The 25,696-nt window shown below is 35.4% G+C and overlaps 1 protein-coding gene across 1 annotated transcript in view; it reads right to left on the reverse strand.

The window, feature by feature from the left end:
- The window catches only part of ATRNL1 (attractin like 1), a gene marked incomplete at both ends in the record, with an annotated part of 524,731 nt that overhangs the window by 373,285 nt on the left and 125,750 nt on the right, over positions 1-25,696 (reverse strand). The window contains 4 exons of the mRNA XM_082310449.1: positions 10,159-10,296; positions 15,094-15,312; positions 20,533-20,721; positions 22,784-22,997. Coding sequence (XP_082166575.1) covers positions 10,159-10,296; positions 15,094-15,312; positions 20,533-20,721; positions 22,784-22,997 — 760 coding nt within the window. The remainder of the gene's footprint in view (positions 1-10,158; positions 10,297-15,093; positions 15,313-20,532; positions 20,722-22,783; positions 22,998-25,696) is intronic.

The raw sequence follows: 25,696 nt of genomic DNA on the forward strand, positions 1-25,696 counted from the left end.
GAGTACGAAATAAGTTTAGGCAATAGGTGCTTTGATGGTTAGTTCAGCAAGAACGATAGCTAGATACATGCCGGTAAAAACTGCTAGATGTCTCAATCTTCTGGAAAAAGCTTATTTACTCATTGATTCAAAAATGAGCATTTGGCACTTAGGTCAGATCTAAAATCACGTGCAAGATAACAGGGATACAACCGTAAAGCCTTATAACAGAGGCACAAAAGAAAGATTACAGGGCTATAAAACTTAGCATAAGCATTTATGCTAAGTGAGAATTGTATTGAACACTCAGGCAAGGGCTTTCCATTGTGGGCTGTTTTTTTTGGGGGGAGGGGGAGTATTTTTTGTTTGGGGTTTGGTGGGGGTTCTTTGGCTATTCTTGTCTCTCTGATTTGGCCACATAATGTTTGACAGAGCTGCACATCAGTCGTCAAATGCTCTTTTGGATCTCACAGTATGAAGTCAATACTGTGATCCTCTAACAGCTATTAGTTGATAGTCCATCTAGCACTTACAACTTTTCAGTCCACTGAATGTATTTAGGGGAGAAAAGCTTTGCTTGTTTTTTCTAGTAAACAAGGGGGAAAAAAAGAAAAAAGGCACCTTCCAAGTGAAGAGAGGATGAAGGAAACTTGAACTCTACATAGAAATGCACTGGTTGTCAGACTTCAAAATAACGGAAATAACTTCCTTAGAAGAACATCATGTAAATGAGAGGCTGCACTTGCATTAGATTTGGATTTTGAATGGCCTTAGTCCTAAGTATTTCATGCTACAATCCAGGTAAAAAGCATGGATATCTGTAGTGTAACAGGAAAGGTATGGGGAATCCAAACGCTGGATCATCCCTTCCACAGTACAAGTCAGGGCAAAACTGATGGTGTTGCAGAGCTGCTCACAGAGAGCAGCATGTCTCCTCCCCGTCCAACTGTGTTAATTCCACTTTGCAAAGGAGACAGAATTAAACAGAAGTGGGTGAAACAACATAAAGAGCATCTCAGTGAAGCAGAGAAGTAATTATTGTACAAAGCTCCCCAGGCTACTCATACAACACATGCAGTTTTTGCATGCATTTCTAAGGAAACATCGATACAATCATAAATCATGATAGTGAAAGGAGCCAAAGAAAAGTTAGAGCTGGGGGGGGAAGGACGAATACTCATACCAGCTGAGGTCAACTTGTAATCAACCCTGTAAAAAAAAAATTTTGCTTGGATCAAGGTATTATGAGACACTATTCCAACTTTGCATACTGAAGATCTTCAACCAGCCATTGAATACGAAGGCAATGGAGAGATCCCTTGTAAATCACTGTTTAAACACTTGACAAGACAGGAGCTTAGTGGTAACTTAAATACAGATTTGAAGAATTCTTGCAAGGTTTTCAGAGATGGGCATTATCCTCCCATAGGACTGGAGTGTGGAACCAAAAAGCGATGAGCCTAAAGCTACTACACAAATCTATTACAGATGGGGTATTCCTGTAAAATAACAGGACATGAAGAATAAAAGTTTTGAAAAGCCTGTTTTTTTAATGCCTCAGTATACGGCACTGTTTTCAAATCACAGAATGGCTACGGTTGGAAGGGACGCCTAGAGATCATCTCATTCAGCTCTTCTGCTCAGGTAGGGCCACCTAGAGCCGGTTGCCCAGGACCATATCCAGAAGGCTTTTGAATATCTCCAAGGAGGGAGGCTGCGCAACCTCTCTGGGCAATCTGCCCCAGTGCTTGGTCACACTCACAGTGAAAGAAAGAAAAAGAAAAAAAAAAAAAAAAAAAAGCACAATAAAATGGCCTTTTCAAAAGCAGACTATATATTTCATCTAAAACAAAACAATTATCACTTTCCTACTGCTCAGACTGCTGCCATGAACTACCTCACTAGAATACTTAAGTATGTTGTTAAAGACAATAAATCCCTCAATTGTACAGCCATTTTGTGACAGCCCTGAAAAGTAACCAACGCGTCTCTCAGACACCAGTCAGCAGTGGGACTCTCCTGACAGACAGAATCTTCAATTCCCATTTTAGCTGAAAATATTTACAAAGGCCAGGATTGCTGCAGAATCTGTTCATAAAGTTCTGAATCACAATAGAACAAAATGATTCCACGTTACTGAGAAAAAATCCCTTGATGAAGTTTTAAAGGTAAAATTTTATTTCTCCTTCCAAAAACTATTTCTCAGGCCAACAGCATCTGCCTAGTTCTGCTTGTTTAAAGTAGCATCATACAGTTCCTAATACTACAATATATTAGTCTCCGAGTGTTTTGAGACTAAAACTCAAATATAATGTCATTGTGCTATCATATTTACTAAATAAAATGATTCTTAGGGAAATAATTTTTTCCACTTTTAAGTTTACTGCCAGAAATACAGTCATAAAATATTTATATTCAGAATATTTAGGTGGATGCTTCTCTACACCTGCCCTATGCAATCCCAAACTACAGGTAATTTAAAAGCTACGTAGTGATAGTATTGAAGTGAAAAATTAAGACTGCTGCTTTCAGTTCCCTCATGGCTTGTATAACTTTTTGAAACCTAGAAAAATAAGTCTAAAGGGAAATTACCAGGTACCTTTCTATCAGCTCAGTAGACAACCGCATATTTTAGTTCAAAAAAGAAACTGAACATTAAATTGTTTTACTTGTCACACTATCAACTTTTTCCATTATGAAAAGACAGGTTGCTTTCTGTAATGTGTGAAATTGTGTAATTTGCTGTATTACAATTTAATATACGTATACTGCACTGTGTGTATGTATACACACACACATATACACACCTGTATATATATTCTAAGAGTATGGCTGGGGAGGAAGCAGAAAGACTGGCTGTTCACATTGTCCTGGGCACCACGGGTTACTCTGTACTCTCTCGGTGGGAGAGGAAACTGCTGCTTTGTTGGATGCAAATGAAAATTACAGGCTTTGCAAAAACTATTGGGAGCAGTAGTCAGGGTTGAGAGAGAAGATGACAAGAAGCAGAAAACCTGAAGCAGGAGCAGAAACTAGGAGATGTTTTAGAAAGGAAGAGGCCTTGCTATATCAAGGAGCAGAATCAAAACAAACTGGAGGAAAGGAAAAAAAAAAGAGACTTTCCTAAGATCTAGTGTGGATTGTATGGAGTCCGATTCAGCTTGGACACAGCAAGAAATTGTTGGATTGGAAAGAAAACTGGGAAAGGACACCCACCTTGAAATTTTTTGGTAGCAAAAGGTAGATCTGTTTCCAATTGGTTTTCTTTAAGACACCTTCCCTAGTTTTCCATAGATAATCTTGTTCAAGTTGATGTTTGTGTTCTAATAAATCAGACTACAGATTACTTCAAAGCAATTGTGGGGTTTCTTAGATGTGCTGCCTACAAAAAAAAAACACTCTAATGCACATGTGCTCCTTATAAATGAAACTGATTTTTTTTTTTTTTTTTTTTTTTTTTTTTTTAAAATATCTAACACACTGATTGCCCTTTGCGCACTATAGGAACAGGGCTCTGTTCTTGATGGTGCCCATGGCAGCTTTTAACAGTATTTCTTTTGGAGAGACAAGGAAGGAAGGAAATCAGTATCTGTTCATCCACGGACCGTCATGACAGAAACGTGTTACAAAGGTTGCTACCACTGGATAGGTAAAAATGTAAGAAACAGTGCCAGAGAAAAACAATCTGTAAATCTACCCAGTAGACATCTTTCGAAGTTAGACGGAACCTAAAAACCAAGGAGACCATTTTCAATTAGCTGCCATGATGAGTTTAAGATCTTTCTCTTTCATAGACACCAGAAGTAATGACTTCTGCCATCCTCAGCCTCTTCTCTCAAAACCCCCACATCTCAGATGTCAGTTACTCAGCAGAATAATCACATTCTTTGAGCAGCAAGACTTGAACATCATGGATTCTCCTCCTGTTACTCAAGATGTATCTTAGGTATCAACAAGTCACTAATAAGTTTTATTTTTTTCTTCTTTTAACCAACAGAAATAATCACAAATATATCTAGGCAACTATTTTATTGCTGGGGTCAACTTCACCTAAGTCAAGGTACCTTAAAGCTAGTCTAACAACTTAGTCGTTTATTGATGCCTATCTTTTTTTTTTTTTAATCTCTTGAGGCACTTACTGTAGATATATGTAAGTTGGATGGCTAATGCATAGATGCCCAAATTCATGTGGAATGAATTCAGAGAGTAGTACGTGTAGATGTACACACATACACACAAATATATAAATATAGGTGAAAAGCACTGAGTTACACAATGTGCAAAAGAAGCAGACACTGCACAAGGCATGCTCTTACAGAGACAGATGCTGTAGAAGAATAGCAGAAAAGCTCAGATTTCTTCTGTCCTTCACACTCTACGTACTGGAGGAACAAAAAAGGCACCCAGACCTCTGACCTTGCTGCAGCAGATGCTACTGACTTGATGTGCACATGGTGTACACTCACTAGAAAGATGTTTGCTTTTGCTAGTAGTTTGAAGATCTGGTAAAAAATTAAATGTTTCCAGTGAACAACTTCACATTTACAAACAGAATGATTACAAATCAAATGTGGGGGGAAGCTATTGCCTTTAGTATTGAAAATATCCAACTGTATGATAGCAGAGAAGGGGACAGACCTATAAAGGCAATAGTAATGCTACAGACTTCTCAAAAAACTTCACAACCTATCTGGTGGGAGGCTTTTACAGAATGGTCATCAGTGTCTTAAACACAGTGCCTTTTAAGGCTGTTCAGAGAGACCCTGGTGCAAGTTAAAACACAATGTTCTTGCTCTGCTGGTACTCACAGTTTTACTCCTACTGCAAAAGCAACAGCAATGGCAGTACAATTATGGGAAAACTGAACGCTGTTTGGGATGTTATCACTTTGTGAAAAAAATGGCAATACAGCAAAGTGCTTATGTTATCTTATTGTTAAATGTATTATACATTCACAGTGTGTCATAAGTTACTGTAAAGAATTCTCTCCTGGCATCTCATGCATTTTAAGAATAATTTTTAAAAATACCATGCATAAAGAAAATGACAAGTTAATAAGCACCTAGAGTAATTTTTTTTTTTAACATTGACAACTAGGTAGATGATTAATAAGTTTGAAAATAATGCTAAAAATGTTGCCAAGATGATGCAAAATTGTTCCAAGCAATCTCCCATACTGTTTTCTCCTGGTAGTTTACACTGCAGTCTGTAGTACACATCTTACTCTGTTTCTTGTAGAAATTCTACAAAACGGTTGCATATTTCCCAGACATGCAGTACAAGACAGAACAAGACCTTGAAGAACATATAACTCTAAGAGAAAACACCAAAACAGCAAGCCAGTATCTGTTCCCATCTGTAGTTAGAGCTGCTTTATTTCCAAAATCTATCAATATTTAATGATGAATTTCCTATTACCGAATTTTGATATTCATGCCTTCAAAATTGTACCTCAAGTGGGACTTGAGCAGAATTTTAAAAAAATGAGTCAAAATGATTTGGAATATCCCCCAACTCTTCAACATTTCAGACTGCAGGGCTTCCTAGGTTTCCTACATCTGGATAGCTTTACCTGCTCAGAAACAAAGGCGGCTGAGCTGTGCATCTCTGTCATCTAAGCTTCACCACGATACAGAGTGTGAGTGTGCCTTATTCTGTCAAATCACCAGAGGGCTTGATTGCTTAAATATTTCTGGCACAGACTGACAGCACTGCACTTAGCACTCCAAGGGCTCCTCATGCATTTCACTCAAGATCAGTCAGACAAAAGGGGTAAACAGAACCGGAGCTTGGTCTGCAACCCAAAACCTGTCCCTTGCTTTGACGGTACTACCACTTTACACTTTTCTTTGCCATACAGGGGCTTTAGCTTACAAATCTTAAGCATGCGCACAGGGTCTGGACTTACTAATTTGTACACTGTGTACCATTTATTTCCAACAGAGAATGCAAACCTTTTTGTGTAACTAGAAATATATCATAATGTAAGGTAACAAATTAATTGCATTTTATATTTTGGCTACCTGTTTCACATCACTGACATAAAAACTACCTGAAACCATTTTTAATTAGTATAAGAACAGAGAACTGACAATAAATTACAGTCGCAGAACTTTCATTAATGTAAAATAAAAGGTTTTTGCAATTTATTACTGATTTTTGTATAGAATGCAGCAGTGAATCACATATAAAAATAATTCAAACTAGGTATTTGTACAATGAAATGTCATAAAGAGTTGAAGGAGTACATACATCTTTACTGCAAGCCACATGTTAGGACTGCTGAATATAAAGATCATGTATACGCCAAGAATCCAAACTCTTAACTCTCATTCTCTGCGTAGAAGAGAGACTTCAAGTGACAGAATTTAAATGAATAATTGGTATTAGGCATGTTTTTTTTAAGAAGAAAAAGTACAATAATTAGTTATAAAAATATATGATGATTGTCAAACTATTGCCCATCAGCAACCGACATACCACACTTCTAACACAAAAATAAACTAGAGCAAGGGTCAACCACAGAGTAAACCTGCATTAGATGGAAAGCTTCTTAACACCACAATAACAAAAATGCTACAGATTCCAAAATAAGTAATATGTAAGACTTAGAAACATCTTTATTAAGCACTCATAGTATGGCAAATATCCATAGTCATTTTGCTATACATAGATCATCATCTTACATAATTGGAATACTCTATCTTTACTCAAGACCTCCCTGCATTCTAGTTCTCACACTCCAAGAATCTTTTGAAACTTAGGACTGGAGAAGGACATGGGGAATCAGCTAGTCCACTGCCCTGTTCCCAAGCTAGAGGAGTTTGAAAATTTTTAAAATATAGCGTAAGTGATAATGCAGATTTCATAATGTCTATTTCACAGTTTAACCAGTAGAAAGTTTTCCTTGTATTCCACCTTAATCCTTCTTGTTGCAACCTAATCCCATCACTTCTTCCTCAACCAAAGTAGGGGCGTGGGGGAAGGCACTTTATCATCATTCTCTCTCTTCAGCTTCCTTTTGCATATTTAAAGTCTGTTATTATGGCTCCATCTTTTCTTTGTCTTTCTTTTTAGGTTTGTCATATCTACTAAGCCTGCATCATATCAGGATGCAGAGTCCTTAGATTTGTTTTAAAGCTATTGAAATGTCAGCAATTATAGTGAGCGAAAAATCCAGAAAAGTGAATTTTTTTTATCCATTCTTTAATCACAACTATTCAAAGCCTTCTGAAACATGAATTATATCTTTTTCCTATAATAACTGTTACTCATCCCATAGTAATTTGATAGCATAACACTATGCAATACCACTATGAATGTATCAGTTGTCTGATGACAGCTGTAAAGGCATAATTATGCCCAGAGTAGAATAAGGAAAACAGTTATATTTGTACAGAGTTTTCCATCCTTGGACAAAGGTCAAAACAGAATTGATCACTTAGGGGTGGACAGTCAGCTTCTTTCAGAGCTTTTTAAATGTCATCCTAGAAGTATAAATAGAAAGGATTTTGGAAAGGATTGGCATAGTTAAGGAAAAAAAAGTTTTCCCAGGACTGAAAGACTTGCTATGCACCTGCTTCTCCTTCCTTTCAAGATCATCAGGGGTTTAAGGAAAAACAAAGGCTAATCCAGCCTATAAAATAAAAGGAAGTTTTTCTTACAAATCCTTTTAATCTATATTACCAATAGTCAAATGAAGTTGGGACGTCAGATTATACCTATAAGTATATATGTATCACAACAGCAGAATACATAATATGTGTACTGAATACATAATATGTGTACTGAATACGTAAGTACTTTTATCAGGACTCCGGGAAAAAAAAAATTACTTTATGTAATATGTCATGCTTATGTTAAGAGAATAATTCTTAGTTTTTCTCCTAGTGTACACCATTTTGCCTCTCAAGGGTAAAGAATGTGCACAACCTCTTTTCCCAGCTTCAACTGCTCTCCAATTCATAACCGAGTTACACCCTTGTAACTATAGCAACTTGTTATACGAAGGATATTAGAGTATTACAGATGTACTTTAAGAGTTATAGTCATTATCATGTCATTCCTTTAAAAAGTTTTCAGTCTGCATCCTCAAAGTACTAACTCAGGAGCTCTGAGGAAAGCATGCACCACATGCTCAGGCGGTCTCAACCCTTGTACAGAAGGATGAGTCTCAGTAGAAAAGAAACATTGGTAGGGTCCAGCCAGAAACTCAGCTGACAGCAGCAGAGAAAAGTTACACAAGAAAGGACTATGAGGATGGCTGTTATTTTCAGTTCTTCATGATTTTCTTTCTTTGATTGGCTTTTCCATACCATTTCCTGTCTCATTTTCTAATTATTTCAGTCACACTTAAGTTCAGCTTCTGACCGGGCTGCCCTTTCTTCCACTCATATTTTTTCCTTATGCTTTTACTTTAATTAGAGTTTTAATTTGCAGCTATTTTCAGTTTTTTTCTGTGTTATCAAAAAGCATTACCAGAATAAAGGAAAAAAAAAAAATTAAAAATAGAACCATCTCTTTCTTACTTTGTATTTGCACACTGCCTGATCTCAACTATCGTTCCAAAATCCTCTTAAATCCAAGTAAAATTGATTTGACTTATCTATGGATCACTGGTATTTTTTCCTCCAGAATCCCCGGCCCACAATTTGGGCACCTCTGTCACAGGAACAAAAATCATGATACTGAAGAAAATCTAACAGTTCATAATGACTACATTCATCAAAATGTCTTAAAGACTTAAACAGATTTATGGGCTCTATACTGCAAAATATAATATACCAATGCAGATAAAGCCTCAAAATAATTATCATCTTTATTTTTTAAAGCATTCTTTAGTCGAAGTAGCTCCTGTTAAAATCGTGTCTACTAATAAAAATATGTACTCTTACAGACTAGGGTTGAAAAAACATGTCGTAAAATTTATAATTTTACTGGTCTTATAAATTGATTTTAGCCATTATTGCACTACACATAATTCACTAAAGGTGATGGAATGCTTATTTGGTTGATAGCTAATGTATCCCTGAAGAATAAAAGCTATATTAATACATCATTTTGCCATAAAGGTGCTATAGACAGCAAAAGAACATTTTGTCAACTTCAGGAAATAAGAGAACTATTAAGAATTATTTAAAGCGTCATAAAGCACCAGCAAAATGTGCAATTGTCAATAGGGGTAGACATTAATCTTTCCATCCCCTTGAACACACTTTCTACATATTGTGCTTGAGTTTACCAGATGTGCAGCTTTATGCATTGACTACTGCACGTTAAAGTTCTGAGGAACAAGTGAACCCTTTAAATGAATAAATATTCCTTGAGAAGCAAAGGTCCGGTTAAAGAAACATCAATAATAGAGAAGAAAAAGTCACGGGACAAAACTTTCTAGCATCCTCCTAGATTCAATCTCAACTACCTTAACGACTTTTCATATTGAATTTATCCCTCCTTCCCCCATTTAGTTATAAGGGAAGGAGTTACTGTCAACTTTAAAATCACCCATGCAAGTAAAAAAGCAGCCCTACGGCAATATACAAAAACCATCTGGAGTATTAGACTTCATTTTCTCTTTCACTTCAATGAGAATCCTCCAATGGAGCAATTACAAAACTAAACAGCTTGAATAGGTTAGGGTACCTTACAGTCCTCAGTGTACCAGGCTTTTCTGTGTGAACTATAAATGAATAAGACTTGTTGGCCTGTTAAATGCATAATTTTTCGACTAGCATCACATATTTATACAAATCAGTGCTATCAGACATTATGGTAGATACTGAACTTCATTTATAAGTACCTTCTCACTACTTTTAAGAGGATTCTTTATAAGGAATGAAATGATGCCTCTCTGAAATATCAGGATTTAAGGTGTTGCTCCCACAAGACAGTTTCTTTCTCTTCCTTTTCCTAACTGGGAGAGTATCTTTAAATTACCATCTTTTTCTTAGAGCATCCAGACCAAACGACAACTGCAAAATGATGATTCTGAATGCAATGTTTCTCTTGAAAATATTAATCTGATTTTGAATCATTAACTTAGCTGATCAACTCATCTGTATTACTGAATAAACATTTAACCTTTAAAGAAAAGTTACTTTCATGTTATATTAAAAAAGTTAAATTAACATTACATAAAATGTCATTTCAATTTTTTTTCCTCCCAGCAGAACGACTTACCTGTACACTGTCCTCCATTTGTGGGATCCCCATAATATCCTGGCATGCACGTTTCACATTGTTTTCCTGTTGTTAAGTTTTTACATTGATCACAGACATTACTGTTGATGCAGGTGCTGTGGCCATTACACTGGCAAGCTAGAATATAACATTTAAAAAGCCATTACTAAATTGTTCTTGGGAACAAAATCATTCCTATGTGGTTACAAAATTGCAGTAGAATGTAATTCTGAGGAGTTTAATTCCGACTAATGACCAGCATATATATTTGTACTTTGACCAAGAACCTCTTTAAAATAGCACTGTGACAAGACATGAATTCACACAAAAGACCACAGAAGTTGACTATGTAGTGACATGTGAGTTTAAGGTGTGTGAGAAAGTCGGTTTTGCCATTGTGAGTGACCGAATCCAGTCCTCATAGCTTTAAAATGCTGCCGGGTCACTTAAGAAACCTGTCAAGAGGCAGTAAGTCACCACCTGAAACCAAATAAAAACCTCCATACCTACACGCAACCTTCCATGAAGCATTTGAAAAGCTACTGTGATGGACAACATGAACAACTCGCACTCAAACTTATATCTACTGGGGAGAGAGAATTTACAAAAAAAAGTAACAAAACATCATCTTATTTTTAACAGTTCTGATCCCCCCACTAGCTTTGGCACACTAAGGGGTTTCAAGGACATCAGGACCACATCAAATAACTTCAGTCCCTCCCTACTATGGTTGACTTCGGTGAAAGTAAAAAAACTGGACTCCTATTGACATAATTTTTTTACGTCTGACTCTAAAAGGATAAAATTCCTTTTTGTCAAACACCACCACTACAAACCACTGATCTTGTACCACACCTCCTCTCCAGTGCTCCGTGTCTTGGAGAAACTCAGAAAGTACTGATCACTAGCGCAGCAAAATCACAATGTGAATTCTGCCAGAATTGTTGATCCTGCTGCCAGGACTCGACTGAACGACCAAGAGGTTTTGAAGGATGACCTTTCTATAGAGTGGGACCTCAGAGCTCATAGCGCTCAGCAGATTAGCAATCTGTCAATTATGCAGCTTGTCAAATGTCAGACTACGTCAAACCTGTCGATCCCTTACTGGCGAAGGGCGAGTAAGACTCAGCAGAGGACAGCTATCTCAGTAACATCATTCTGTTTAATTTCTTTCTCTTTTTTATTTGCATTCTTAATCTAAATGTCACAGTGACTGCTGTCTTGGCTAGGGGAAAAAAAAAAAAAAAAAAAAAAGATTCTCACTACATGATTTAAAAGTTTTTAGAGCTGTTTAAGAATTTAGCAACTTAATACATTTACAGTCATTCCTGGGCTTGGCTCATGAACCATTAAACCTCCCAAGTTTACAATCTCTTCCTTTTTCTGTAGCTGTGCCTCAGAATCTTGTAAACAAGTAACAAACATTTCTGTACTACTAGACAAGAAGTTTTCTCACTATCTTGAATAAATCTCCTTAGAAATTACAAGTTTTCTTCTTTCTAAGAATACTTGATTTTTAGAAAACTTTGTGGTGTCTTCCTCCAAGCAGTTTGCCATTGTGCACTGTCGTTGCCTTTCTCAGAAAAAGCTACATGAAAACAGCATGAATTGCAGCTCCATTTTAGGTTTTGTTTGTGTGTCTTACACATTAAATGACTTAAAACAAATGTTGAAAAAAAATGTGGCCGAATAAACCAAAAGTAAAAACGGATAGCACATTAAATAGGTGTTCTATTAAAGTAAGACTGCCTAATTAAGACTGTATCATAATGTAGGGAAAATGTTTCTTTCCCATATTCTCTAACTAGTAGGTCACTGATTTATAAATTTTCTGTTCTTTCTAATGCTTAGTTTTCTATTTCTTAATTTTGGTGTTATTTAAAGGATAAACGAAAGCAACCTTAATTAATCAAATTTTATTGTGAATTTTAGTTTGCTGCAAGTCATAATATTATCTGGTCATATACAATAGCTCTTAATTCTTACATTTTGTTAAAGCAAAGAAAATGGAAGAGATGTTAAATTGAATTCAAAAATATATATATTCAACAAGAACAAATACAATCTAAAATTGCATGGCACACCATTTAAAAATGATATTATATATTTTCTGGTTTTCCTAAAAATATGTATCTCACTGAGAAAAGTGAAAAGCCAGAAGTGCATAATTCAACAACTTTCTGCGATTCAGACAAATGCAATCAAACTGAAGACATCAGTATTAAATAATTTAAAAAAAAATAAAATCATGAGATGCTGTAACGATCATTTAAATAAGAACTAGAAGTTAAATTTTAAAAAGTCATTTTTTCCTTAAGTGATTTTAATGTACATCACTGGCAGCAACCGATTAATTTTCCTCACATATACAAATGTGATTTAGCTGAATCTTCAGTGGGGCTGCCCTGGAGATAAGCAATTAATATGTCTAATTTTCTTTTGACCTCTGTGTTAAAATGGTCGGTGATGCTGACAAATGTTGATAATTGTAGTTTTAAGAAATACTTAATACTAGGAAAAATATATAAAAAGCATGTCTGTATTACAATCTGGATCTAATGTAAAGATACTTCAACCAGTTTTAAACAAACTAGTTAGAATAAATTCACACCGCTTTTCAGAGGAGAAATTTAGGCTTTAAAGACAAACTTGGGCTTGCATTCTACCTAAACTGCTCCTCTTGTGAGAGGAAATCCCAACACTATTTATTTCTCTTCTTTTTTTTTTTTTATATATATATATGATATTTGCAATTTTATTTAAAATAATAGTTCAGTTAAAATACAAATCTGACAAAAAAAATTTATTCATATCAAAGGAAATATTATGACAGTTGCTTTGAGGAATATTGATTTCAAAATGACCAGTAACAAAAACAGGTTTTTATGCTACCTGTTGAATACTAGCTTTAAAATTTTGAACAAACAGAAAATGGGGAGGAGTTAGAATACTTAACAACACAATTGCCCAGAGGCACTATAAAGAGCATGGATATGAGCTACAAGGAAAACTAAGTACATCCATGAATGAACATGAATGGTTTAGCCAACAATTCATCAGTGTGGCAGAATAATCTTCAAAGTATGTTATAAAAAGTTTATTTTTCTTTTCATCCAAACAACAAACTCTTCAGTAAGGTTATATACATTTAGTATCAATTCTCTCTTTTTTCAAGTACATCAAATGATTGCTGTGCTAAGAATAATAAACTGTGTTAGTATAATCCATTACAGATAATATTTAAGAAAATGAAAACAAAAGCTTGGGAACAAAACCTACAGCCTATAGCAATCAAAATGAATTTTCACATCAATTGAAATTTTAACTCTATGACTTCTGTAGGATTTGCCTCTTAAACTCCTAAAACTAGTGGGTTGTTAAACTAAAGTGGAACTTCAGCGAATTCTTGGTCAGAACATACAATGAATACAAAATTTTAACCATGAAGAATAAATATTAAACAAATAAGGTGATGAAATCTTCTAACTCAAACATTTTAGACAAGCCATATATACATCCATTACAGTTTCACCAGTGGTAGATACTATGTATTTCAGTGAAAGTCTAACAATGCAATTATCAACATACCTGTATTTTAATATACAGACTAAGTACTAAAGTTTCCATACAGTGTAATGTTATTCTATTGTTTCCAGAAACTTACTGGAGGCTTCTTTGTTGAGGAAATGGTATTAGATGGTTTGGAGTTTTTTGGTTTTAACTTAGAACATTTGAGAGTGTTCACTTGCTTTTACATTTTATTTCATTATTCTAAAACTTTAAAAAAAAAAAATCTAATCTCTACCTATGTATTTTTAAAAAAAAGTTACTGAAATAAAACTTTCTTCAGAGATTCTGCTTTCTAAACACTGTAGTGATACACACACTTACATATAAATATATATACATAAACACACATATATATGCATACACACACACAGAGAACACTGATGAAAAAAAGTACCCAGGAGAGCAAACAAACATAGCTGCATGTACCCATAAAAGTTTTGATCCTAGAGAAGCTCCAGCTTCCAAATTTATCAGCAGTAGGAACACTTGCTGGAAAAACAACTTTAGCACAATTACACCATTTATTCTAAAACAAGTTTTCAAGCTGTCTTTTAAAATACATTATTTATTGTAAATTACCACTGGAGGTCTGTCAAACTCCCCAGTGTGTTTTTCGTTTGCCTGCACTACTACACCACTGCAACAACACTGCTTTCAGGATTTGAGTATTTCCATACAGGAGGCTGTACCAGCTCAGCTTCCACTGTCTTAAAGCATCTTGCTTACTTTTACATCTTAAAGCGTCTTGCTTACTTTTCCAATGAACTTGAAAATTAAAATACTATAATCACATCGGTATGACTTAAATTTAGACTTCAGAGATTCTCTTTAAGATTACAAAAGCATACATTTTATTTACTTGAAATGTCTAAAAGGTAACTGGGGGCACAGCTCAGATATTTGGCAGCCACCCATTCTCACAGCCAGCCAGACTTTTGCATGAACAGGGAGGACGCAATCAATCCCTGCTCCTGGCCATCAGCAGTTGCCTACAGACAATTTCTCCCCAGCTGCACTCTTCTTTGATGGATACAGAAGCCAGAAGAAAGCAAAAGCTGAAGCAAACCCATACAGTTGGATTTGAAAAGGTAGAAGGATAGGATGGGTGAAAACTTATTTATAAATAAATGGCAATTTTGGTTAAACTATTTGCATTATATTTCATATGTGAACCTGCATGACAGCGAGCACATTTGTGTTCAGCAGACAGAGACTAACAAACTATACATTTCGGAAATATTTTAGAAAACAAATCTCTCGTGCAAATGTTATTGGTATTACTCAAAATAATTATGCTAATTTGGCATGCTTAAACAGAGAAATATCTCTTATTCCATATATAAAAAGAATGGAAGCAGACCTTACCTGGACACTGGATAAAAGACCACTCATAATTTTTCTCTTTCGGACAAAGACTAGCGTCAAGCACCATTTCATTAGAGTGCATGCCAGCAGGCTTCATTGGGCCTCTTGATGATCCTTCCAAACATTGCCCTTTTCCAGTGTTACTGGGATCATTACACCATCCACACCCAGGCTGTTCCAAACACTGTCCGCAGGTCCTCAGTCCAGAGCAGTTTTGAGCTTTATTACATGGAATACAATATTAATGCAAGGAGGTTTTTTTGTTTGGGGTTTTAGTTTGGGGTTTTGGTTGTTGGGGTTTTTTTTTTTAAAATAAGATGCTAAGATTTTACAACAGTTGATGAAGAAACAATTTTGCATTTCTATTTCCTTGTGCAAATTAAAAAAATTTAGTAGCATTAGGAAGAATATCTCTGCTTTCTTTAAAAGTTGTACTTCTTCAGGGATCACAAAACACACAGTACGTTACACCACAATGCAACAACAAAGATTTCAGATAAACAAAGGTAATGAGGCAGAAGAATAATATTACACATCTTTATTACATCCCATGATAAAATATATATTCTGTGCTTATTATTAATACACATTATTGGATGTGTATATTACTAATTTTACTGATGTAAACAATCCTTCCAGCAAAAACTCTAGAAGTCAAGACAAGGTCAATAATCCGAATAAGAGTGATAATAATAATCCAAAAAATAGTGATAATTCAAATTGAAACCAAAAATTTGAGTACGAAGTATCCCAGGATTGCACCTGAGTATTCATCTATAAACATGATTCAGTCTTCTTCTACAGAACTTTTGAAACAAGCTAGCATACTATGCATCCTTCCAAAAAAAGGATTCTTAAGCTACGAGTCATAATTCAATCCCATTTAATTGAACTATATCTTAAGAGTCTCGTCCGTTAGAGTAAATCAGGTTTCATTTTTTAATTTGCATACTAAAAATCAAATCTCCTTCTAGTTCTTTTATACTCCACTCTTTATTTAAATAATTTAATTTCTCATAGAAATGGTCATCTTCATATTTTAAGAAATCTGTTTAGAACCAAATAAAATTCATATTCTGAAGTTACTGACATTTCTAATTAATAACAAATTAACAATTTAGTATCTTCAGGAACACCATTAGAGTTCACAAGTTTATTTCAGCTTTTTTTGCTACATCTTAAGTTTTTTAAATTAATGGTGTAACACTGAATCAAATTAACATCAGAATCATTTGAACATTGATCACTATGGGTCCCTGTCTCTTCTCAAATTAACTTTGTAGACACTTAAAAAATAAATTTTAAAAGCGTACATGAACTTCAGGAAGATCCTACTAGGAAGCCACAAATAGTCTACGTTTCTTTTTGTACTGGCTTTGGCTGGGGTAGAGTTAATTTTCTTCACAGTAGCTAGTATGGGGCTATGTTTTGGATTTGTGCTGGAAACAGTGTTGATAACACAGGGATGTTTTCATTACTGCTGAGCAGGGCTTACACACTGTCAAGGCCTTTTCTGCCTCTCACCCATCCCACCAGTGAGTAGGCTGGGGGTGCACAAGAAGCTGGGAGGGGGCACAACTGGGACAGCTGACCCCAACTGACCAAAGGGTTATTCCACACCATATGATGTCATGCTCAGCGTATAAAGCCGGGGGAAGAAGGCGGGGGGATATGTTTGGAGGGATGGCGTTTTGTCTTCCTAAGTAACCGGTAGGCATGATGGAGCCCTGCTTTCCTGGAGATGGCTGAACACCTGCCTGCCAATGGGAAGCAGTGAATGAATTCCTTGTTTTGCTTTGCTTGCGTGCATGGCTTTTGCTTTACTTATTAAACTATCTTTATTTCAACCCACAAGTTTTCTCACTTTTACTCTTCTGATTCTCTCCCCTGTCCCACTAGGGTTGCTGGCTGGGGTTAAATCACGACACTTTTTAAAAAGAAAGTATTTTAAAGGTTTGTGGGAGTTTTTTGGAGGTCACTCAAATAGCTTCTACATGACTGTAACCTCTCAGTTTAGCTTAGCTGCAGCCAGGACACTATATCCAACTAATGTTCACAGCTACCTGGACCACTCTACTCCATAAAGACAATACTTGAATCCATGCTATAAAGGCTATACTAAGCAGAACAATTTCATTTCTAATTAAATAAACGGACAGCAAAATAAAGTTAACTACTCTGACCTCAGCAACTATTAACATTGTTTAAAAGTAATGAAAGTTGTCAGAGAAAAAATACTCCAGTACTCTAAAGATACGTGCAGATATCAAGAGAAAAGGCAATTAAGAATCTGAATGAGATCTCAAAAGGACTTTTAACAGCACAGAAAGCTGGAGCATAAGATCTTGTATCATTAGACTTGGAAGAATCCAAATAGGAGGAAATGTTTCAAGTTCCCCAAATATGGAAAAAAAGGGGGGGGGGGGGGGGAAGGAGCTCAATTGTTCTTGGAAATCAATGTCAATCCTGTGACACAAATCAGTTTTAAACCAAACCTCACCAGATCTGAAACTGAATGATACAAATTTTGTTTTCTGAATACATTAGAAAATCAGCAGAAAAATGAAGACCACCATTCTGTACTGGCTGGCTTGCACTTTCAGAGATGCACTGTAAATGATCCAAACAATTCTCATGCTGCTATTTATAAAGCTAGGAGAAAACAGCTCTGAAGCGTCATCTGCACTGTCTTCATGGAAGATAAAACAGAACCAAAAGCAAAAATCCTCAGATATTCTCTGTAGTGGCATTCAGCTGCAAAACCAAAGAGAGCTAACTGAAAAGTTATTATTTATGGAAGAAGGGGATATTCAAGCAGAAATTTTTTTTCTTTTAAATTCTAGAGGTGATCCAAGATTGTTCAACTGTCAGCTATTCAATCAAAAGTCATAATGGGTGGAAGATGTGGGGAAGAGTGGAATGCAACTTTTTGGCAAGCATGTATTAAAATGACAAAATGTCACCAATAAAACAATGTTATTCATTTTAATTCCAAGTTGTAAAAATAAATGTGAAGTTCTCAGTTGGTATTTTTTTTTTTTTTAAATCATACATGCTTGTGTGAAGTGTGGTTTTTTTTTTTTTTTTTTTTTCATTCAGAGCACATCTAAAAACTAAGGAATCAGTCATTCAGAAAAAAATAAAATAAGAGGATTTTTTTTAAAAAAATATAGTTACATTCCATTCTTCAAGTAAGTAGAAACACTACCCCTTGATGAGGGAATCCACTTAATACTTCATTACCTCAGCAGCAATAATGATGTATCTACCTAATAAAATTTTCAAGTCATTTACACTGGAACAATGTCTGAACCATGTTTCATTTGGACATTCATTTTCTTGTTTAAATGCAAAATATCTAATGTTCTAAACTCTGAAAAAAAACAACCTGCTTATGGACACGAAACCTTGTTTTTCTTTACTTTGTCGAATAGAAAGTACATTTTCATACAAAACTGCCTTTACATAGTCATGACCTGGTATCTAGCAAATCCCGTTTGCCTTATTTAATAGAAACTTTTACAGACTGACAAAAATGACAAATTAAAAACAATCTTTTGTGTTCCCCAAACCAATTGGATCTGCATGATGTGCAAATACTATACAAACACAAAAACAGAATTAAAAGTTCAGGCTGAAATAATATATGTTATTTTAAAAAGCTAAGCATCATTCACGCAGCATTCTGTCTATTTCATCTCCAACTTTTCAATCTACTTATCTTCTGTCACAACTCACTATCAAGTTGCAAAATTGATTCCTTATAGTAGTGAAAAAAAGTTTAGTGAACTGTTATGAGAGAGAAACCTTTACATAATTACAATATTATTATTCCAAATATATGGTTCAAGAGATTAAGTGTTCCTATTATGTCTTTGTTCTTAGACCAAATGTGGGCTGGTGGCTGGGTTTAGAGGACATAAAGACCCAAGGAACATGTAAATCCTACTTCCAGTCCACACTGAGCCCAGACACTAGAACCTGGATTAGTATCTGAAATTTACTAAGCATAAAAATTTACCAGAACAGCTCAACATTGTACTGATTCATTATATTTTATGATTACTAAGGATGAAGAAGGAATCTCTGTTAAGTTAGGAATACAGGCTCTGCCTGAAAAAAAAACATTTTCCTATGCCTTATTTTCCTTTAACCCAGATATGTGTAGTGGCCTGGTACGTATAGCCATTCTTCTCTCCTAAGATTAGAATATATCAATGGTTCCTATTACAGATATGGCAGGACCTTATTTTACTTAATATTTTCCCAAGGCTTAGGTGAAAGCAAGTAACTACCTTTTGTATTTGCATCCATAATCTATTAAATGGAATCATGATCTAATTTTGACCCCAAAGCAAGTTGCTTCTTGTTGGACAACATCATCAATCCTGCTACAACATATCCAGAAATAAAATGTTCCAGAGATGCTAATATCAAAAGACCCTTTGGATAGGGAAAGGAAGTCGCAAGTAACTAGAAAAACAGTCTCACAGAGAAAAGCAATAATGGGAGTTCAATGGTACACTTCATAAGTCCTACATATTAAGTTTGGATTGTAGTCCTTTAAAGGTAGGAAATATTTTAATCAAATATTGAAGGACAGTAAAAATACTAAGAATCAGTCTTCTGTAGAATGGCAATTGAGGAATATTTCTAAATAAACCATGACTGAGATAAGAATCTAAGGCACCAGGCAGTTTGCTCCAGCATCTGCATGAATTATGGCACCGATATACACTGGAACTGCATGGTGCTGAACCTAACAAATCCAGTCACTACAGACTTGGGAAGTAGCTTTAGCTGAATGGTATAGTGAAAGGTACATTGAGTAGGTTTCTTATTCTCCTAGAGAGGCATTGTATCAATTTCTGATGAAATGTGCTTCCAAAGGGGACATCTGGGGAGTACCTTCGCTGCTTGACACACAACTCACCTGCCTTGTTTTTAACTTTGCATGCTAGGAAAATGTACTTCTTTGAATCTACTGATAAAATAAATCAGAATCTTAAAAACTCTGAATTCAGCTCATCTCCTTTTTTTTAATAACTAGATGTGGTATAAGTCTAAGGTCTGCATATTAGTTTTCTAATTTTAACAGTATTTTGTTCCGACTCATGGCCATTATTTGACACACTAATGCTGGTCGCACAAATAACCATGGTATTTTTTTCTTTATCTGAAAATAATAAACACTTTTTACTATCTGTTTTAACAGACTAAATATGTTTCATCATAAAAGAATTAAAAATATTTTATATGTATCTAGAAAATACATACACAGTACTGACTGCTCACATTACTAGCTATATAAGTTGATTCATCTGAAATTATTTTTATCTTTAGTGAATGTGCTGAATCCTATTCATATAGATGGTCTTTTGAGTGGAAAAAAAACACAACAGTATATTTAATAGGATGAACATTCATCAAGATACTCACGGGAGCATGTGGCAGTTTGCCATTCTAGACACTGTCCATATGGGAAGGAGATTATATAGGCGTTTGAGTCAACGCATCGTTTTGTACTGCTACACCACATACATTCCATACCATTACTCGTGCAGTTAGAACACGTTGTTCGCAGGGAGCATGGCTTTTTGCAGGGTCTGGCATTCTGGTTGGGACTAACTAGAAAGGAACCACAAACATTTACAATTTTGAACACAAGTGCAATCTCCTTTTTCTTTAATCATATGTTCCATTAGAAAAATCCTTGTTAAAGTGAAAGTGGTTGCTTCCTTAATTAGCTATAAATAATTTACTCCAAACTTACAGTGCAATATATAAATACAATAATATTTTATAAAAATTATTAAGTAATACTCAGCATGAGTCATACTAGAGCTCTAAAAGAGTCCATTTAAAAATTTTGAGAGCAATTTTATCTACATACTGAAATAGTAATTTTAATATTCATTGCCTGTTAATGTCAGCTTAGTTACTTGCACATAGACGACAAAATAAGTCTCAAACTTCTATTAGTAGAGTTCTGGGTCTATTGTTCTCATTAGTTTAACACTGCATAAGAAACAAATATACTACTTATGACTTATCTCCTAAAATTTTGCCTTATAGTGTACATATGAAAGTCACTAGAATCCAAAGGGAAAGTAACAAAAGAAACATTGTTCAATGCAAACCAGATTTGGTTGGGGGTTTTTTTGTTGTTTGGTTTTTGGTTTTTATTTGCTTTTCTCTACTAGAGACCATGTTTTGACTAGGTAGGTGGTGAATTTCATTTCAAAAAGTTGTAACACACAAAAACAACTTGTCTACTCTAACTCCAGATTTTTGCTTTGATTTCAAATAAAACTGTAAAGTGTACAAGAATAAGAGTCTAGTAATTCTTAGGTAGGAACACAAAAGTATAGCTAGCACTATATTTTCCATACAGAAGTGCCTTGTGAAACATCGGGATTAAGCCCTTCTATGTATTGCCATGTTTTTGTACGTTATTGACTCTCATTCAATACAAGCCAAGTTCTCAAGCTATTCCTCATCTGCTAATATAGTATGCCAAATCACTTAACTAAGGCTGTTCCTGGATTTGACTTACTATGTATGTATTCAAGCTGTGGTTTGCAATTAATAAAAAATACAAAGAAAAAAAAAATTTAAAAAATCAGCTGAACTATAAAAATATTCTCATAAGGCTGAAGTACTTTGACTTCTATAGTCTTCAAAGCACCTCAAGATAAAAAAAAAAAAAAAACAAAAAACTAAAACAAGACACCACTAGCCGATGCGTATAATGTGGATCTAATTGTAAAATACTGCATCTTAGTGTCATTTGTGTTCCACTTAGGGTATCCTTTACATTTTGAAATGTCTCTTCCATTGTAACTGTATCTTTTACTATTCTGAGAAACATCTGGCAAATAATTAACTATTAACTCAAGATGAAGAACACTGTGAAAGATGGAATTTTTAGGAAATATAGATGGCAGTAGCAACAAGCGTCCAATATAGACTTTGCAATTACATTCCTATTTGGAATTGCATATAAGAAAATAAAGGATTGGTAAGATCATGCTTTGGTTATGCAAGTCAACAACTCTGAAAGTTTCACAGCAAAACCTTAAGACTGATAGGCAGTGCTCCCAACACACCAACAATGCAGCTATTTTCCAGTTTTGCATGGACAATGCACAAAATAAATCTGAAAGGGAAATTTAAAGAACTTCATGTGCTCAACCTCATAGCTATGAAGAGAAACATAGGACAATCGAAGCATGAAAATGCTAATTTGAACTGTCAAGTGACTATTTGCCACAGTAATCTTTACACACAAACAAACCTAAAACATGGAAACAAGAATTTTGGTTTTGTCAGACTTTTAGACCATTAAAATGTTCATTGATGTTCACTGAGATTCAGAAAGAAAACGTCAGCCTTGTTGAACAGCTCCATAGACTCTTTCCTGCAACAATCACTGTTGTCACTGACTACTACTGTCACTACTACTACTGATACTAAGCCATGTAAACTAATTCACAAATAAATATTTGCTGCTTTAGGAATATTGTTTGTTTTCTAGATTAAAGCTCCCTATTTTCAAAAAACAAAAAAGTAAATTTTTTTTGGTAACTATTTAATCCAAATTGTCCAAAAATCCCTCTTAGCCAAATGAAAACCCGAACAGCTTGCTAATCATGACAGTAACAGTAACTGAGTATAAAAGATTGCTTACCAACAGGTTTTTCACACACAAGACCATCTGCCATTGCAGTGCACGGATTCGCTTTCAGACCTGCCACCTCTGCTCTTTCTAGATATGCACAGAAGCCAGAGTCATTTGGCTCTCCAGGAAGCCACTGCAGAGTTGTATTTGTAAAAGGAGACATGTCATCCCATCCCCAGTAGGAGATGTTGATCTTGCGTAAACCTACCCAGGGTGAAATTTTCTATGAATCAGAATGAAACAAATGTGAGATAATTAGTTAAAATGTTGGTTGGGTTTCTTTTTTTTTTTTTTTTTTTTTTTTTGTTAAAACAGTTCAAAGAATAGGTCAGCAGCAAAAATTTCACATCTCAGTCATTGTCCATGAAGTTTTTATCTTAATTGTTCTACCTTGATGAACTGCCCCCCCAAAAAACAACAAAAACCCCACCCACTATATGCTACTAAAAATCTGTGTTTGTTCTGTTCAAAGTCAATTCTGATTACTATTATTTGATACAGAGTCAGAAACCAAGCCAAATGGTCATAATGGCTACTATACTGATTACTATTTGCTAGGCCAATGTGGATTATAAAATACACATAAGTTAACAGCAAATCACAGAAAACAAAGTTCAGGAAAAAACAGGATAAAATTCCATCCTCTAAAATCTGTATTGCTGATACTGATCAACATCTTTACGCAATTCAGAGACAGAGATGAAAGTGGCACATCCACAACTGCAACGCCATTAAATACACATTGTATACACTTCTATTATTGATTTATAAGCTATAAAAAACTAGTCTAGAAAACATAAAAAACATTAATTCTTAAAAAAATATTTAGGATATATCAGTAAAATTACATCTCACAAATTCTACTCATTTTTATCATTTCATCTTTATACAACTACCAGGAGAAAAAGCAGTTTTTGAGGAATAAAGGCCTTTGCCTGTTCCAGGATAAATCTACACACATTTCTTGCTCCCATCACTGTAAAAATCTCAAGATACCAAAACCAAACACATTTCCTCATGTAATCTCTGTGCAGGCAGTTTTCATTAACCCCAGTTTAACCACAAGGAACAGAGATGTAGAGAGACTACAGGCTGTGACAGCTATATGGTGGTAGGTGAATACCAGAGCGCCAAACAACGCAGCTATCTGCACCAGGCAAAGGACAGATGTTGTCAGCTCCAAAGCAGAGATGTTGACCTGATTGTGAATTAGGTTCTCAACTGATTTAATTTACAAGCCAAGATACGTAAAACACTATAGTAGTATACCTAAATGGAACCTGTTGCAGTTCAAGATCTATGTGGTATTTCACAAGCGAACTGGGAGTCACTACCATCATCTCTCAGAGAGATCTTTCATTTTGATCTCGCAACTTTCTTTGGCTACTCAGGTTTAATCCATGGCCGAAAAAAATCTTTCGGAGCTCTTAAATCTAGATCTGATCAGAGCATTCCTCTTTTTCCCCTGCCTCATTAGACCAAACTGTAATATGAACGATTATTAATTTTGCTTCAGAAATACAGGTGGTGACTACTTTTTTAAAAATTCCGTAGGTGGATAATCAGTATTCCTGAACTCCCTTAAAATGTACTCCCTATACTCTCTTCTTCTGTCCTATCAGTTGAGAGCATGATCAAACAAAAATTGCTACAGCAACTAACAGACTTATAGATGCAAGAACAGACTTAAATAAACCAGAACATGACTAAGAAATGTTCCATTCCATAAGCAGTGATGCAGTCTGGGAGACTCTTGAACAGCAACGAGAACATCCAGCAAAAATGCCACCATCCCCTCTTGCGTCTTACTTCATAACTTCATTGCTACCTCAGGTGACCAACTTTCCAGGTGTCTGTGGGAGCTCCCGCGTTCTGGATACTAGAAAGAACATGATGCAAGCATAAAAGTGGAACTTAGGCATCTGGAAACTGGTAGATAATACATCTGTTGTCTTATTTGTTTTTTAGTTGCCTAGATTGCTGGATATGTACGTGGTTCACATGCATCAGAAAACATTAGATATTTATGCATGTCTCTAGACATCTTTCTGTAGAATGCTAAACGTGCACACCAGGCACGTATAAAAAATGTCAGGGGCTTAGGCAGGATAAATTGCTGACAAACACAGACCTAAATGCCTACTTTGGGGTTGAGGAATTCTAGCCAAGAGAACCTTCAACATATTACTGATTGCTTCGATGGCACTGCCAAATAATTTGGCCTCAGCATCAGTATATAGAAAAAAGAGGTCCTATTTCAGCTCTAGTGAAAAGCATGTCAGGTCTATAATGAAAACTGACAATGCAGCAGGGACATTTGGAGATAAATTCTTCTATTTGAGTAGGAGAGTGTCTCAGAACCGCTTTAATGATGACAAAGTCCCAAGGAGGATCATGAAAGCCAGAGCAGCCTTAGGAGATAAAAACAGCACCCCTGAAATGAAAAACTTCTAGCAAAAGCAACACATATCGTAGTCATCATCATTCTTAATAGCTGTAATATCTGGACAACTTATTGTGTCACATATCTCAAATTCCATCTGTACCATCTTTGGCTCTTTGCTAGTGTAACACATCAAAATACAGACCTGAACACTGATTAACATGCTATCAAATACACACCATCAAAGCTACCGCCTTGCAGGCTCACTTATGCTGCCCTGAGCATGTTGTTAGGATGCCAAAAACATATTAATCGAAAACTTTTTTTTAATGTCTGATTAAAATATGGTAAATAGCTGAGAAGTAGGCCACCAAACTGCTCCAAGGATATGCTTAAAGCACATATTCAATTATGTGGCATTAATTCCATGATGTGGTGGACTACAGCTGAAGACTGCTGGCAATAGCAGAGATTGCATGTTGATATCACCAAAGCTTATCAGCAAAAATGACTGCTGCTGCACTGCACAAAAGCCAACA

The sequence above is a fragment of the Platalea leucorodia genome, assembly GCF_965183815.1.
Source record: "Platalea leucorodia genome assembly, chromosome: 4".
NCBI classification, from domain to species: Eukaryota; Metazoa; Chordata; class Aves; order Pelecaniformes; family Threskiornithidae; genus Platalea; species Platalea leucorodia.